At 37.8% G+C, this 14,387-nt stretch overlaps 1 protein-coding gene across 2 annotated transcripts in view; it reads left to right on the top strand.

Annotated features, from left to right (window-relative positions):
* The window catches only part of SLIT2 (slit guidance ligand 2), a 417,531-nt gene that overhangs the window by 305,115 nt on the left and 98,029 nt on the right, over positions 1 to 14,387 (top strand). For both annotated transcript variants that reach the window (XM_049886437.1, XM_049886436.1), the window contains exons 13-18: positions 3,610 to 3,753; positions 3,865 to 4,028; positions 5,001 to 5,024; positions 8,804 to 8,954; positions 11,485 to 11,559; positions 13,361 to 13,504. In XM_049886437.1, the coding sequence (XP_049742394.1) occupies positions 3,610 to 3,753; positions 3,865 to 4,028; positions 5,001 to 5,024; positions 8,804 to 8,954; positions 11,485 to 11,559; positions 13,361 to 13,504 (702 nt within the window). The remainder of the gene's footprint in view (positions 1 to 3,609; positions 3,754 to 3,864; positions 4,029 to 5,000; positions 5,025 to 8,803; positions 8,955 to 11,484; positions 11,560 to 13,360; positions 13,505 to 14,387) is intronic.

Here is a 14,387-nt window from a genome sequence, read left to right as displayed (position 1 = left end):
ACCAATCCCTGTAAGGTGCACACCAATTACAGGGCAGGCTGTAGTCCAGGACCAGATGAAAAGTATCAAACCTCAGGTTGTTTACAGCTTACCTGGGATATGTCAACCAACTTGGACAAAAGTAACAAACCCTCTGAAGGCAAAAGTAACTCCTCAGGGCTTAGGGGAGAAATCTCTCAAATTGTTTTTCCAAAGAACCAAGGCAAAAGACCACTTAAAGGAAACTCATTTCACCACACATACACACACAAACAAGTTTAATGAAATGTTAACAAAATAATATTTAACCTTACTGTTTGCAGTGCTCGCCATTCTATTCCATTCTCTTCCTTTCCTTTCCAGTCCATTTCATCACTCATTTTCTCTCTATACATATTTTTTAATGCTGCATAAACTAATACACTGATTTTACAACAGACCAATGAGTCATGATAAATACTGACCTTTGTGATCTAATGACTTTATTTGGTTTTCAAATTCTGTTTTAACCCTTGGGGTGGAGTTAGCAAATACTGTTTCTGATTTTTAGTAGAATAATTTGATTCACATTTTAGCTGACATTATAGGTATAGTTAAATGTCATCACTATTTATTACCTGTTTTTTTTTACCTCATTGTCATTCTTCCACATTTTTCTACCATTACTCTCCTTACCGGTTACTTACGAAGCCCTGGTGGCATAGCGGTTAAGAGCTTGGCTGCTAACCAAAATGTCAGTAGTTAGAAATCAGCAGCTGCTCCTTGGAAACAGGGTTCTACTTTGTCCTATAGGGTTGTTGTGAGTCGCAAATGACTCAACAGCAGCGAGGTTTTTTTTTTTTTTTTTTAACCTGTGTAGTGTCAACACTTAAAATGCTACCTTCTTTTTTTTCCACAAACAGTTATAGCTGATTGATGAAGTATACAGGTTACTAAACCATGGGGGTCTGTATGTAGGTAAACCTTACTTAGAAAGCCATCTTTGTCACTTGGCCTAATGTTTTGTCTCTAGATTAAAGCCCATCATATGCCTGCCGGGGCTAAAACGACGATTATCTCTTTACAGCTAGCAGAGGACTTGGTAAACAGATGAGGTATTGGGGGAGAAAGTAGATAAATAAAAAGGAGCGAAAGAAATTGGTGTCCAATTATTTTTTTCCTATTGCTTGGACCAAATGAATTTGAAGAGAGTACAGATGCTCAGATGGCCCCTTCTTTTAGTTTCTTTGAGACTCCCCACCTTTTTCTTGTCCTTAATTTTCTGCTGTTTAACTTCTTTTTGCAGTTAGCTTATGAATTAGGGAACAAGATCAGCATTACTTGTGTTGTGGCCCAGGGTGGAGGGATACAAGATTAATCAGTGCTTACCTCAAACCATCCTTCTAGGGTTTTTAATGAAATCATGTAGAACACAGAGAAGATCAAGCTTCAGCTCCTAAAGGGGGATGAAAAGGTGCAGCAAAGAGAGTCACCATGAGGAAGTCATAGCTCTGCATGTGCACGGAGTACCTGAAAAAGCAAACAAAGGAAACCAAAGTACCTCAGATACTATTTAGACATTTATGTGGTCGAAAGGGAAAACATTGTTACCAGGTTAGATAACGAGGCATACAATCTCAAACCACGTAGCACATATTTTTGAGCCATGTACTGACGCAAGAGTCATGACAATGGACTCAAACACTAGCACCAGGAAGATGGCTCAAGATTGGGCAACGTTTCGTTGTCTTATATGTAAGGTCATCATGAGTCGGAGTCAACTCAGCAGCAACTAACAACAACAAATATTTGTTAAAGCCATAAACATTAAAACTTGGAGCTAAGTGGTGATAGAGAAAAAGAAATTAAAAAAAAAAAAAAGTTCCTGCTGTAAGTATCAGAACTATATTTGGGCAAACAAACAGGCCTATGTGAAATAGACGACAAGACTTGGAACCCAGAGGGAGGAATACTGTAGTTAGGTGGAAGTCAAGTTCTGGAAGAGGTGGACCTTCTATGAGGCCTTGAAAAGCCCAGAGACTGAGTACAGTACAGAGCAGGGCAAGTCTAACCCCAGAGGTGAGGCCAGCATGAATAAAAGCTCAGACACAATCACATCTGATCTGTCAGAACGATGTTTGCGAAAGTATGACATGTAAACCATCAGTTCCACAGAATATTGATATAGCTACATAGGATTTGGACACCCTGGTAGCGTAGTGGTTTAGTGCTACAGGTGCTAACCAAAAGGTCAGCAGTTCGAATCCACCAGGAGCTCCTTGGAAACTCTATGGGGCAGTTCTACTCTGTCCTATAGGGTCACTATGAGTCGGAATCGACTCGACAGCAACGGGTTTTTTTGTTTTTATTATATAGGAAAAAAAAAATTGGAGGAATACTGTGTTAAACCAAGTGAAACAGGTGTTTATAAGACAGGATTAGAACCTTTAATACAGTAATGTCCCATGTCACTCTCCAAGAGAGTTGTAAAGTATATATTCAACAGCAGATCTTTTTTAGGCACTTAGTATATGCTAGGCAAAGGAGCCCTGATGGCTCAGTGGTTAAGCACTCAGCTGCTACCCAAAAGATCGGTGGTTCAAACCCAGCAGCCACTCTGCCTGAGGAAGATACGGCAGCCTGCTTCTGTAAAGGTTACAGCCTTGGAAACCCTATGGGGTAGTTCTACTCCATCCTACAGGGTCACTATGAATTGGAATCGACTCGATGGCAGCAGGTTTATACGCTAGGCATGAGGGCGTTTGTGGTTCAGTGGTAGAATTCTCACCACCAATGTGGAAGACCCAGGTTCAGTTCCTGGTCACTATGCCTCATGCTGAGCTACCACCCGTCTGTCAGTGAGGCTTGTGTGTAGCTGTGATGCCGAACAAGTCTTAGTGGAGCTTCCAGACTATGACGGTCAAGAAAGGTCTGGTGATCTACTTACGAAAACCAGCCATTTGTCAGAGTAGGCTGCACTGAGAAGGTAAGATTTGAGCCAATTCCAGACAGCTGAACAGAGAGCATTCCAGGCAGAGAACGAGCCTGGTGTGTTTGAAAAGGAGCACAAAAAAACCCAAAGTGGCTGAGGCTGATCCAACCAGGAAGAGGTAACTAGGAGGTGACGGTGTTCAGAGGGTGGCTTAAGGACCCTATAAGGCTTTATAGGCTCTGAAGATTTAGACTTTACTCTGTGCTACCTGGGAGTTGGAGCATGATCTGACCTATATTTTAGAGGGCTCACCCTGCTCTTTCAAGAACAAAGGGAACTTTTTTCACAGAGCAATTTGAGGGACTAAGATTTTATGGCATTTGCTTACCTTCTCAACAAAAGAGGTTGGAGCTCACCCACCTTTGTCTGATGCTACCTCTACAGCTTCCAGAAATTAATGTTCAGTAATTTTTACTGAGTGAATGTATAAGTAACACCAATTTTAGACACACATTTGACTGCATGACCCTGGTTTCATTATATAATACCTAAAACCCCAAATCTTCGTTATGTAATACCTAAACTGTTCAAGTAAAAATGTTAATTTTGGGTTTAAAAGGAATGTATTTCTTGATCAGGGGTTCTTAAGAAGGACAGGTTATTGAAGGCTCAGTTCATGAGATGCCCCACTTTAATCCTGCAACTATTTGATCAAACAGATTATTGAATGCCAACAAGATCAACTGCCTTCGGGTAGATGCTTTTCAGGACCTCCACAACTTGAACCTCCTCTCCTTATATGACAACAAGCTTCAGACCATCGCCAAGGGGACCTTCTCACCTCTCCGGGCCATTCAGACTATGTATGTGTATAGGATTTTGCTCCAATTTGATGATGCTTGTTTTCCTTCCGGGTTTGCAAGTTGATCCATTGCAAGTCATATGTAAAATTGTCCTGTATGTGTCTCTGAAAGGCATTTGGCTCAGAACCCATTTATTTGTGACTGCCATCTGAAGTGGCTGGCGGATTACCTCCATACCAACCCCATAGAGACCAGTGGTGCCCGCTGCACCAGCCCCCGCCGTCTGGCCAACAAAAGAATCGGGCAGATCAAAAGCAAGAAATTTCGTTGTTCAGGTAATTGTTTTAACTTCATCTGGTATTTCTCTGGTGTCACCAAAAATAGCCCTTACATGAGACCTAACAAAACAGGTGGCCTTGCAGAATCATATTTCTTTTTCTTCTGCACGTGAAGCAAGAAATAAAAAGAACTGTAAGCATGACTCATATAGCCATCGTATGTGTAACATTTTTTAACAACATATCCAGCAGAAAAATTAGGCTATCAGCCAAATTAAAAAGATGCCTGAATACTTCAAATTATATTCCCAGGTTTCTGACTTCATTGGGGCGAATTAATAAATTCAGAATGCCTTTTAAGTATGTTAAGTCTCATATTTGTTGTATTATTTTTCATTAAGCAACTTAAAAGTAATCTGTCATGTACATTTCTTCAGAAAAGTGAACTGAGACTTCGTTATGGAATCTGCTTAGACTTAGAAGTGGGGGAGGGGAGGCTTTTGATCCCTACCTTGTCACAGTTAATGCCACTTTCCCATTTTGCATTCCCTCGTTTTGAATAGGACTTTGAAGATACATTTTTTCCAAAGGCCGTCTTTTAAAAATTTGGGAATATTACACTTACTTATAACAAGCCGAAATACAGGTGCATATTATGTTAACGTATAATAGAAAACACAGGTCATGGAAATGTGCTGTTTGTTTTGGTCTAATCTTTTTTATTTTCTTATGATAGAACACATTCTATATTTTTGGGTGGTATACTACCTAACGATTCCAGGCGTATTTCACATTCGGCACTGAATCTGTACTAAAAAGCTCGTATGGAAACAAAGCCGTTTATTGTCCATGATTCTCGATTCATTTACTGCTCACTGTACGTTGTTATACTTCAGTCACTGCTGTGAATAGACATTTTTCACTTAATTATCTATGGTAAATGTAGTCCATTCTTAATCTAATATAACTCATATCTCTGCTTGCTGACATTCAGGTCCATCTTCTATTTTTTTCTCTTTTTTTATTTAGCTAAAGAACAGTATTTCATTCCAGGTAGGTTTTGCTCGGTAGTAGGACTAACTGCAGACACCCTTTCTTCACCTTTAAAATATAGCTTCTAAACCTTTGATATGCATGCTTCTTGAAAATACCGTGGGGACTCAGTAGATAGGTTTACTTCTGCATAGATCACTTGTAGCTGTTTCCTGAACACCTGGCCTTTGCATGCAGCTTCCGATGTTAAACATATATATTAATAAAACCCCACCGTTTTTTCTCTCTCTCTCTCACATTCGCACATTATCTAATATTTCTCACAGTAGCTAAAATGTATGAACCTATGGCTTTCTACTGAAATCATTTTCTCTCCTTACATTGTGTATCTTGATCTTTCAACCTGTTTTTAAAATACAGCTCATTGGGCTGGTTTTAAAGACAGAGATCTTGCTGTTGTCAAAGAGCTAGTTCTACGCGAAATCAGTTACAAACATGCAGAGCTACTTTTTCCATCACAAGATTTATTTTTTGTAGGTTTTATACTAAAAAAAAAAAAGATACTTTGTGCTTAATTTTTCCTTATTTTCACTTTACTTGGCTATTTAAAAAACAGCTTTTTGCTGATTTGTTTGCAGTTTTTCCTGCTTTTTTTTTTTTTTTTTGTGACTTTACATGTTTGCATTTCTGGAGTCATGATATAACTCCCAAAAAATGTCAGTGTCGATCAGGAGACCATCAGAAATGCATGGGCACTGAATGCCTTGAATAACTAATGAAATGCTTCTTAGACAATAATTGCAATATTTTACCATTTCTGTCTTAAAACTCTCAAGGCTGATGATACAAGAACTAGCTCTTTGAGATATGTTCCTTGACTTTATTTTTCCCTTGCTTGCCAGTTGTGTAAAATGCCTTTTGACTTGTTTGTTTTAAACCATTTTCTATAAAGATACATGTTAGTAATTGATTGACTACTTTTGCCATCTCCTGGTTATATTCCTAAATGATCATATGTTTTAAGAACTAAAAGTAAAAAACTATCTCTCCTTTGTTCATAGGCAAAGCCATATTATGCTTTTAACAAGAGCTCTAGGTTTGGGGTCTGTATGATGGAGAGATTTGTCACTTGCCTTTATTGAATTATACTTTGAATAATTTTATGCATTAGCAAATTTCATTATTGCTGATTCTGAGCCTGAATGAACAATACTTTCTCTATTTTGCTCATGGTTTGTGCTGGCTGCATAAGAAGTAAAACATTGAAAGGAACAATTGATTGGCCTCCATAAGCAGTAATTAAAATTCATTATTTTCACCCAATTAATAAATAGAAAGTCATCTGATAGCTATTACCACGCCCCCAAAAAAAGACCAACTGCCGTCGAGTCGATTCCTATTAGTTACCCTGAAAAAGCCATATTCTAAACACCAGACCACCTCTAGAATAGAACGTGAATATGATTTATGGCCCCAAATTACAGCTGTTAATATAATTTTTCTCAAGTTGTTTAAACTATTCTCATTAAATATTATTGATTAATATTGTAGAAATTAATTTTTTAAGCTTACCAAGTAAGTAACAAACAGGTTATATTCATACATTCTGAATTTGGATACAGTTTTGCCCTCTTATTGAAAGCAGCCAAAATAATGTAGGTTTTGGAAAATACCTTTTATATCAAATATCCCAGCTTATCTTTCGATTTCTAATAATTCAATTTACAGAATTTAAAGTAACATTTACAGAAGCCAGGCCCCCTTTTAATCAAAATTTTAATTAAAAATTAAACCTACGAAAAGAACCATCATAAAATAAGCATTATTGTTATTGCATTGAACGCAGTTTATTTTAAATGTAAGATATTTAACATACCTGTCACTTAGACTTTGTTACCAGTATGCCCTTATTTGAAGAAGTCCCTGGGTGGCAAAAACAGTTAAGTGCTTGACTGTTAGCCAGAAGGTTGGCAACTGGAACACACCCACAGGTGCCTCAGAATATAAGCCTGGCAATCTGCTTCCCAAAAAGTCACAGTCTTAAAAAACTCTATGCAGCAGTTCTACTCTGCACACTTGGGTTGTCATGAGTCAAGTGATCTCAATGGCAACTAACAACAACCATGATCTCATTTCACTTTGGAGACCAAAACTTAAAGGAATATAGAAGATCCCCAATAAATGTCAATGTAAGAATTGACAAATGTATCAAAACTACTCTCTTCAGCATGGCAAATGTCTTATGAGATTCTGATTCCATTGGCACTAAGTGATGTACTAGTAAGTCAGAAAGATCATTAAAGAACACGTAAGCCACAACCTAATTATTAACCCAAATGCTCTGGTAATAATCCCTTGAGGATCTCTAGGATTAGTTTTTATTTAATTTTACATATCTCCTTGCCTACCACCATTCTATGTGGTATTCTGGATTGCACAGTGATAACTCAAAAGAAAATCTGTCTTGCAGAGAGTACATCTTTAAAGGAATCCACAAGAACTTAATTTGTAATACCCGTCTTTTATGCCGTTGCTTTTCTCGGAAGACTGCTGTGCTTCAAAGATAATTATAAAATTTCACAAAGCATGAAAACTCGTATCACACCATGCACACCATGCTAGTCTCCCCATAATTGCCACAGTAAAGAAAGAAGGAAGAGAGCTTAGTTTTATATGTATGCACATTAATCTTAATTGGGATTACTCTGTCTTTCTTTCCTTCTTGGTGATCTTTACTTTTGCAGGAATTCACCATTTTGGCTGTAAGTAAAAGTGTCTGATCTGAAACATGATGCCCTCCCTTTTCAGTCCTGATGTATCTTCTTCTAGTCTTGGCCTTTTGCAACCTTTTTCCCCAAGAAGAAACCAGAGATCTTTTGAGCTTCTCTGTTGTCCTTGTAGCTCACCTTCGACTTCTTCCTGATGTTCCCGAAAGCTGTTGTTTCCGTTCCGCAGTGCTGAGGAGCAGTGGAGGCACCTTGCAGTATAGCCCCTTCTTTGCGTTTCCAGGAAATCTTCAGTAGTAATAACCCTTACTGATGTCATAAGCATTCTGCGGGAAGAATGCATGTCATGTATACAGTATTACATTTCCAGAATGTCTGTAGCTTTTCTCCTACTTCCCTTCATCTTTCCTCTTGGTCTCTTCCCTTGACCTAGTGGATGGTGTAGTGATTCCGTAGCGAGATTTTCTGTTGTGCTTGATCTAACCATGTGGTTGCGAGGTATGAGTAAAACATGGTTCCGTCAAGCACCATGGAACGTCACGCAGCTTTCTACAGCATGGCAAGCTGCTGAGGCTTAAATCAGGATTTAGTTGTCTCTTTTTATTTTAAAAAAAAGAAAAAAAAATGAAAAAAAAAAAGAGGGCTTTTTCGACATTCCAGAAGATTATGTGAGAGGGAGAGAATTATAAAAGAATATAGAGAATCGAAAAACCTGGAGACATCTATTTGCCTTGAAAGCCCTAATTTATTATTATAAAACATATTTTAAAATCGTAACTCAGAGAAAAAATAAACTTTTTTTAACAATTAGTAGCCATTGTATGATTAGCTGAGAAATAAGCAGGAATGGCTCATAACTAGATCAGCAGAAGTACAGCTGTGAAAAGCTCAACTTTATTAATGTCTTCCTGTCTTGTGAATCTGGTCACTTTTTTTTCCAGCAGATTCCAAGCCCTTGTTTTAACCCACTCCTGACATCCATTGACCAAAATTCCCCAAGTTGTCTCCCTGCTGCATAATCTATAGTTATCTCACTTTTTTTCTCCCTGCAAATTAATAAATATTCTAACCTTTAAACTCAGTATCTTTTCTTTTGCCTTGAATCCTCAATAGGTACAGAAGATTATCGATCAAAATTAAGCGGGGACTGCTTTGCAGATTTGGCTTGCCCTGAAAAGTGCCGCTGTGAAGGGACCACAGTAGATTGCTCCAATCAAAAACTCAACAAAATCCCAGACCACATTCCCCAGTACACTGCGGAGCTGTAAGTTCACCCAGCAACGAGATCCTGGTTGGCAGGGGGAGAACAAAGTTATGAAAGCACAGGAATTTTGTCTCGCCTTTTTATTCTCAATAATTACATCAGTATCTTTGCACAAGTGCAAATTAGATGGTTGTGAAATATTGTGAATATAATTAATGGCACTGAAATTATTATAAATGGTTAAAACGGCAAATTTCATGTTACGTGTATTTTACTACTGTATTTTTTTTTTTTTAAGGAATACACTAAAAGCCACCTTTGCAATTACAGACCCATGACACAATTACAGAAATTAATTTGTTGCTCAAAATTCTGTTAGCCCCTAGTAATGCTAATAATAATAGCATGTATTGGGCATTTTCTATGCCCAGAGCAATTTCTAAATATTTAGTAGATTTTTAACTTATTAATCTTTTCAACAACCATGTAAGTGTGAGGGTCACCATTTCGACGTCTATTAATTATGGAATTTAATTTCTCTTTTTTCAGTATTAACTCTACTATTTATTGACTCACAACTAGGATTCAGTGATTATCAAATACTAAACCCAAAGGATAGTATTTTTCAGAACAGATAAAGCAGAAAAGAAGCTGTCGTAGGATTTATATCTGTAGCCCTAATACAGGGCCTATTCTGTATGTTTGTTGAATCATCTATAGGTTCTATGCCCATAGATATTTTGCCTTTACTGACTTTATTGATAAAAGCAAAGCCTTTAGTGTCAATGTTCTAAAAATTCCAGGAAAACCTAGCAAAATCTCATCGTTGCATGAACATCTTAGCAATGTTTATGTATAGCACCATCTGGCCTTTGTCATTTACCGCTTTGCAAAGTTGGTTGTCTTTTTGTGCGTGCGTAATCCTTTTGTCTTAAACTGGAGGATAGCCCCTTGATGACAGGGATTGTGTTTTACAGTTTATCTCTCACTGTGCCTACACTCTTGCCTTTTATGTAATGAATTTTAAGCTATTTGGATAAATAAAAATAATGTGATACTTTTCAAAGAGATGAGAGAAAATAGCTGCCCTTTGGTTAAAGTGAAGCCTTTTTACTCTTATTAGGTCGTGGAGCTACGTCGTAGCTCCAGGACCTTTGGAAATGCAGAAGGCCACGTGATGAAAGCCCTGAACTCTATAGTATTATATGGAGTATTGTGTATTTCCAAAAATACTACAAACAGTAATTGAAATGATATCATCCAGCATGATAACACCTTAAATAGGCTTATTTGTCAATCAAAAATTATTATAGACAGTAACATCTTGGCTTAAGCAAAGGTTGTATGTGTGTGTTTTGAAAAAGTCAGAATTTTAAAATTTATATATTTAAAAATCAGTACCAGGGAGAAAATACCCTCAGATCACATATCTGATAAAGGACTTGTAGCCAGAATATAGAAAGAGCTCTTACAACTCAACAATAAAAATAACATTTCCTAATTAACAAAACCATCAAATTATTTGAGTGGATTTTTCCCTAAAGAAGATATACAAATAGCCAGTGAACACATGAAAAGATGCTCAACAGCTTTAGTCTTGGGGAAATCCAAATCCAAACCACAGTGAGATACCATTCATACCTACTAGAATGACCATAATTTAAAAAAAAAAAAAGGACAGTTACAAATGTTGACAAAGATGTGGACCAGTTGGTATCCTAATATATTGCTGGGTGGAATGGAAAATGGTGTAGTTGCTTTGTAAAACATTTTAGCTGTGTTCCTAAAGAGTTAAACATAGAGTTGCCACGTGATGCAGCAGTTCCGCTTCTATGTGTATATCCGAGAGAATTGAAAACATGCATCAGCACAAAAACAAAAGGTGGTATATCCATGCGATGGCTCCTTATTCAGCCCCAAAAGTAATCAAGTCTTCATATATGCTACAACATGATGAGCCTGGGAAATACTACACACAGTGAAAGAAACCAGTCACAAAGGACCACATTTAGTATGGTTCTGCTTATATGAAATGTTCTAAATAGGCAAATTCATAAAGACAAAAATTAAATTGCCAAGTATTGCGGGAGAGAAGAGGAACAAATTGGGGGTGACTCCTCTTGGGCATGGTATTCCTTTATGGGGCAATGAAAATGTTTTAGGATAAGATAGCTGGGATGGTTGCACGTTTCTGTGAATATTCTAAAAACCATTGAATTGTACACTTTAAGGGAATGAGTTTTGTGGCAAGTGAATTATATCTCAAATAAGCTGTTAAATTTTGAAGGGGAACGATGAGGCAAAAAATGTTTAAAAATACTTCTTAAGGGAGCATTGTTCTGGAGATTACTGAATGACAGCTGGTTTTGATTTTTTTTTTAACTCTGTGTTTTAATGTATCTTTTTTTGATCATTAAAATTTGAGCAAAACGGGGAAAAATCAGTCATTGCTGTGATCTTCTGTGATATGTACACTATATTTTATTTTAAGATTATCATTAAGTACTATTTTAATTCCATATGGGAAATTAAAATTTATCTTTTCTCAAATTCTGGTGATGAAAATTTTCTGTTTCTTTTTCCTCCATAGGCGTCTCAATAATAATGAATTCACTGTTTTGGAAGCCACTGGAATCTTTAAGAAACTTCCTCAACTGCGTAAAATGTAAGCCGTGCGTTAGCTGCCTTCAAATATTTGTCATGTTGTGTTTTGTTTTTCTTTTCCCTTTACTCAAGTTTTAAGTAAATTTCTTCAAAAACTGGAAAATATATATTTTTTACATCCGGTAAAGTTTGCAAGCAGTGACTACCTGTAACATGAATTTAGGGTACTCTCTGAGACAGTCTGCGTAACCCTTGCTGTTCTATGTATTCAAACAAGGTTGATCGTGTTTTCTGTAGCGGAGCGCTAGCGTCTTACTTTAACTCAGACAGCTGGTCTGTTATGTGGAATCCAGCAATCTAAGTGCATCGGAAATGGATTCAGTAATGTTTTGTAACTTCCTTTACTATTCCCCAAACCGTGCTGTTATTTCTCTTTCGGCACATTCATGTCAACTATTTGACCTTTTGCTTCATTAAACTTTCATTAGAAAATCGTGAAAAATTAATGATTGGAAAACTGGCTGTATAGCTCATCTGTGTAACAACACGTCCACAACTCATATTCTAAAATCAGCTTATAAGCTCAGCAGTTCCAAAAACACTCAGTCAGTTCTCTTCTGAGGAGGAGAGTGGGAGGGACAGGGCAGAGGTCAGGCATGTAAGGCCAGTGGCGCCCCTGCACATGAAATGTGAGGAGGACGAAGGAAGCTCTCTGCCATTGCATCTATGTGTTTGTGTATGTAATTGGAACACGGTCACACAGACTAACTGACAGCAGTCTGAACCTACTGCCGATGCATTTGACCTCCATGGGTTTCTAATTTCATTTTCCTTCTTTTTATACTAGTATTAACTATAATTAACTGTAATTTCACAACCTGAGTGGTGAAAACAGTTAGCACACTTGGTAGCTAACTGAAAGGTTGGCGGTTTGAGTCTACCCAAAGGCTCCTTGGAAGAAAGGTCTAGTGATCTACTTCTGAAAAATAAGCCATTGTAAACCCCGTAGAGCATACTTCTATTCTAACACACATGGGATCACCATGAATCAGAACGGACTCAACAGCATCTGATTTTAACTGTAATTTCATTTTAACTACAAGATTCCTTTCAGGTCAACAAATACTTATTGAATAGCTTCAGTGTGAATGCTCTCTGAAGAATAAAATCAGATACAAAAATAATCCTTCTTTAGGGCCACTCCTGTTCTTGGTGTCAACAATGAGAACAGGAAATTTGAGCCTCTAGACAGGAGTTGCCTCAACTGGACATTCTTGCCCTCTGCTCAAGCATTCATGGAATTTTTACCACACAAAATACTGAGCGTTCAGTCGGTTGTTTTAACACATTTTTACATGAGAAGTGTAGTAGAAAATAAGCCCATATTAAAAAAAAAAAAAATTTTTTTTTCAAATACATTCCTGATGCTATCCAACCATTAACTCACTTTAATCCATCTTTGCTTTCCTTGTCCAATTGTCTTGTTTTAGTCATTAATTTATTAATCAGTTTTCATCAGTTGCACATCTTTGAAAAATTTCTTATTCAGTTTTGTGAAGAATATAAAGGTTTGCAACCCACTGCCTAATTTCAAAGATTGTATACTTTTGGGAACCCTGGCAGATCGTTTTGCCTTGACCGGTCTGGTATTTTTTCACAATAGATATTTCTTCATAGTATCTTTGATTTGATGGAATGGAAATGTTAATGTCTTCTCATAGCCTCAGCAGCACTGGGCGGTGAAGAGCCTGGAGGTTATTTAGAAGAAGAAAATAATCAAACCTGGAACGAGTTCAGTTGTTTCAGTGCCCTCGTTGTTGGAAAAGTTGTTTAAAGTCTTTGTTTCCACAATTTCTATTTAGAAACTTTAGCAACAATAAGATCACAGACATTGAAGAGGGCGTGTTTGAAGGCGCATCTGGGGTAAATGAAATACTTCTCACAAGTAATCGTTTGGAAAATGTTCAGCATAAGATGTTCAAGGGATTGGAAAGCCTCAAAACTTTGTAAGTATTCTTATGCATTGTGATTGTTCTATCGAAGGAAATTTATTGGTCATGGTTTCGGTCACGTAGGGCTGCAGTAGCAAAATACCACAACGTGTGTGGCTGCAAAGAACGGACATTCATTGTTTCACAGCTCTGGAGGCTGGGAGGAAACCCTGGTGGCATAGTGGTTAAGTGCTACATCTGCTAACCAAAAGTCGGCAGCTCGAATCCGCCAGGCGCTCCTTGGAAACTCTGTGGCGCAGTTCTACTCTGTCCTATAGGGTCGCTATGAGTAGGAATCGACTCAACAGCAGTGGGCTTTTGATTTGGAGGCTGAGAGTTCAAATTCAGATCACCAACAAGAGCATGCTCTCTCTGCCCACTCTAGGGAAAGATCCTTCCTGTCTCTTCCAGCTTCTGGTACTTCCAGGAGTTTCCCAAGGCTCCTTGACTTGTAGGTACATCTTCACATGGCTGCCTTCTCTCTGTATGTTTCTCTCTTTCTGATCCGTGACAAGAACAGCACTTAGAAGGGATTAAGACTCAGCCTACTCTGGTATGATCTCAAGTTAATAGATAACGCCTTCAAAGACCCTATTTCCAAAAAAAGCTCATGTTCACAGGTGCCAGAGGTTAGGACTTCAACATTTTTTTTTTGGCGGGGGGGACACCATTTAATCCATTACAGTTACTGTAATCCTGGAGAGGAGGTATTAGGGAATGCATAATCTCTTTTTCACTCCCTTTGCCTTCTCTCTCCCAAATACATACACACACATAGGCACACACAGATTTTGTGGATTCAAGCAGTCTGTTACTCTGATACTCCTGACTTCAGTGTGTTGCAAATGACCAAGAAAGTCCCTCCTGGCTGCCACCACAAGAAATCACTTTCCTATTT

This window comes from Elephas maximus, chromosome 5 (genome assembly GCF_024166365.1).
Source record: "Elephas maximus indicus isolate mEleMax1 chromosome 5, mEleMax1 primary haplotype, whole genome shotgun sequence".
NCBI classification, from domain to species: Eukaryota; Metazoa; Chordata; class Mammalia; order Proboscidea; family Elephantidae; genus Elephas; species Elephas maximus.
Note: the sequence above shows the minus strand (reverse complement) of the source record. Positions and strands in the feature narration are given on the sequence as shown.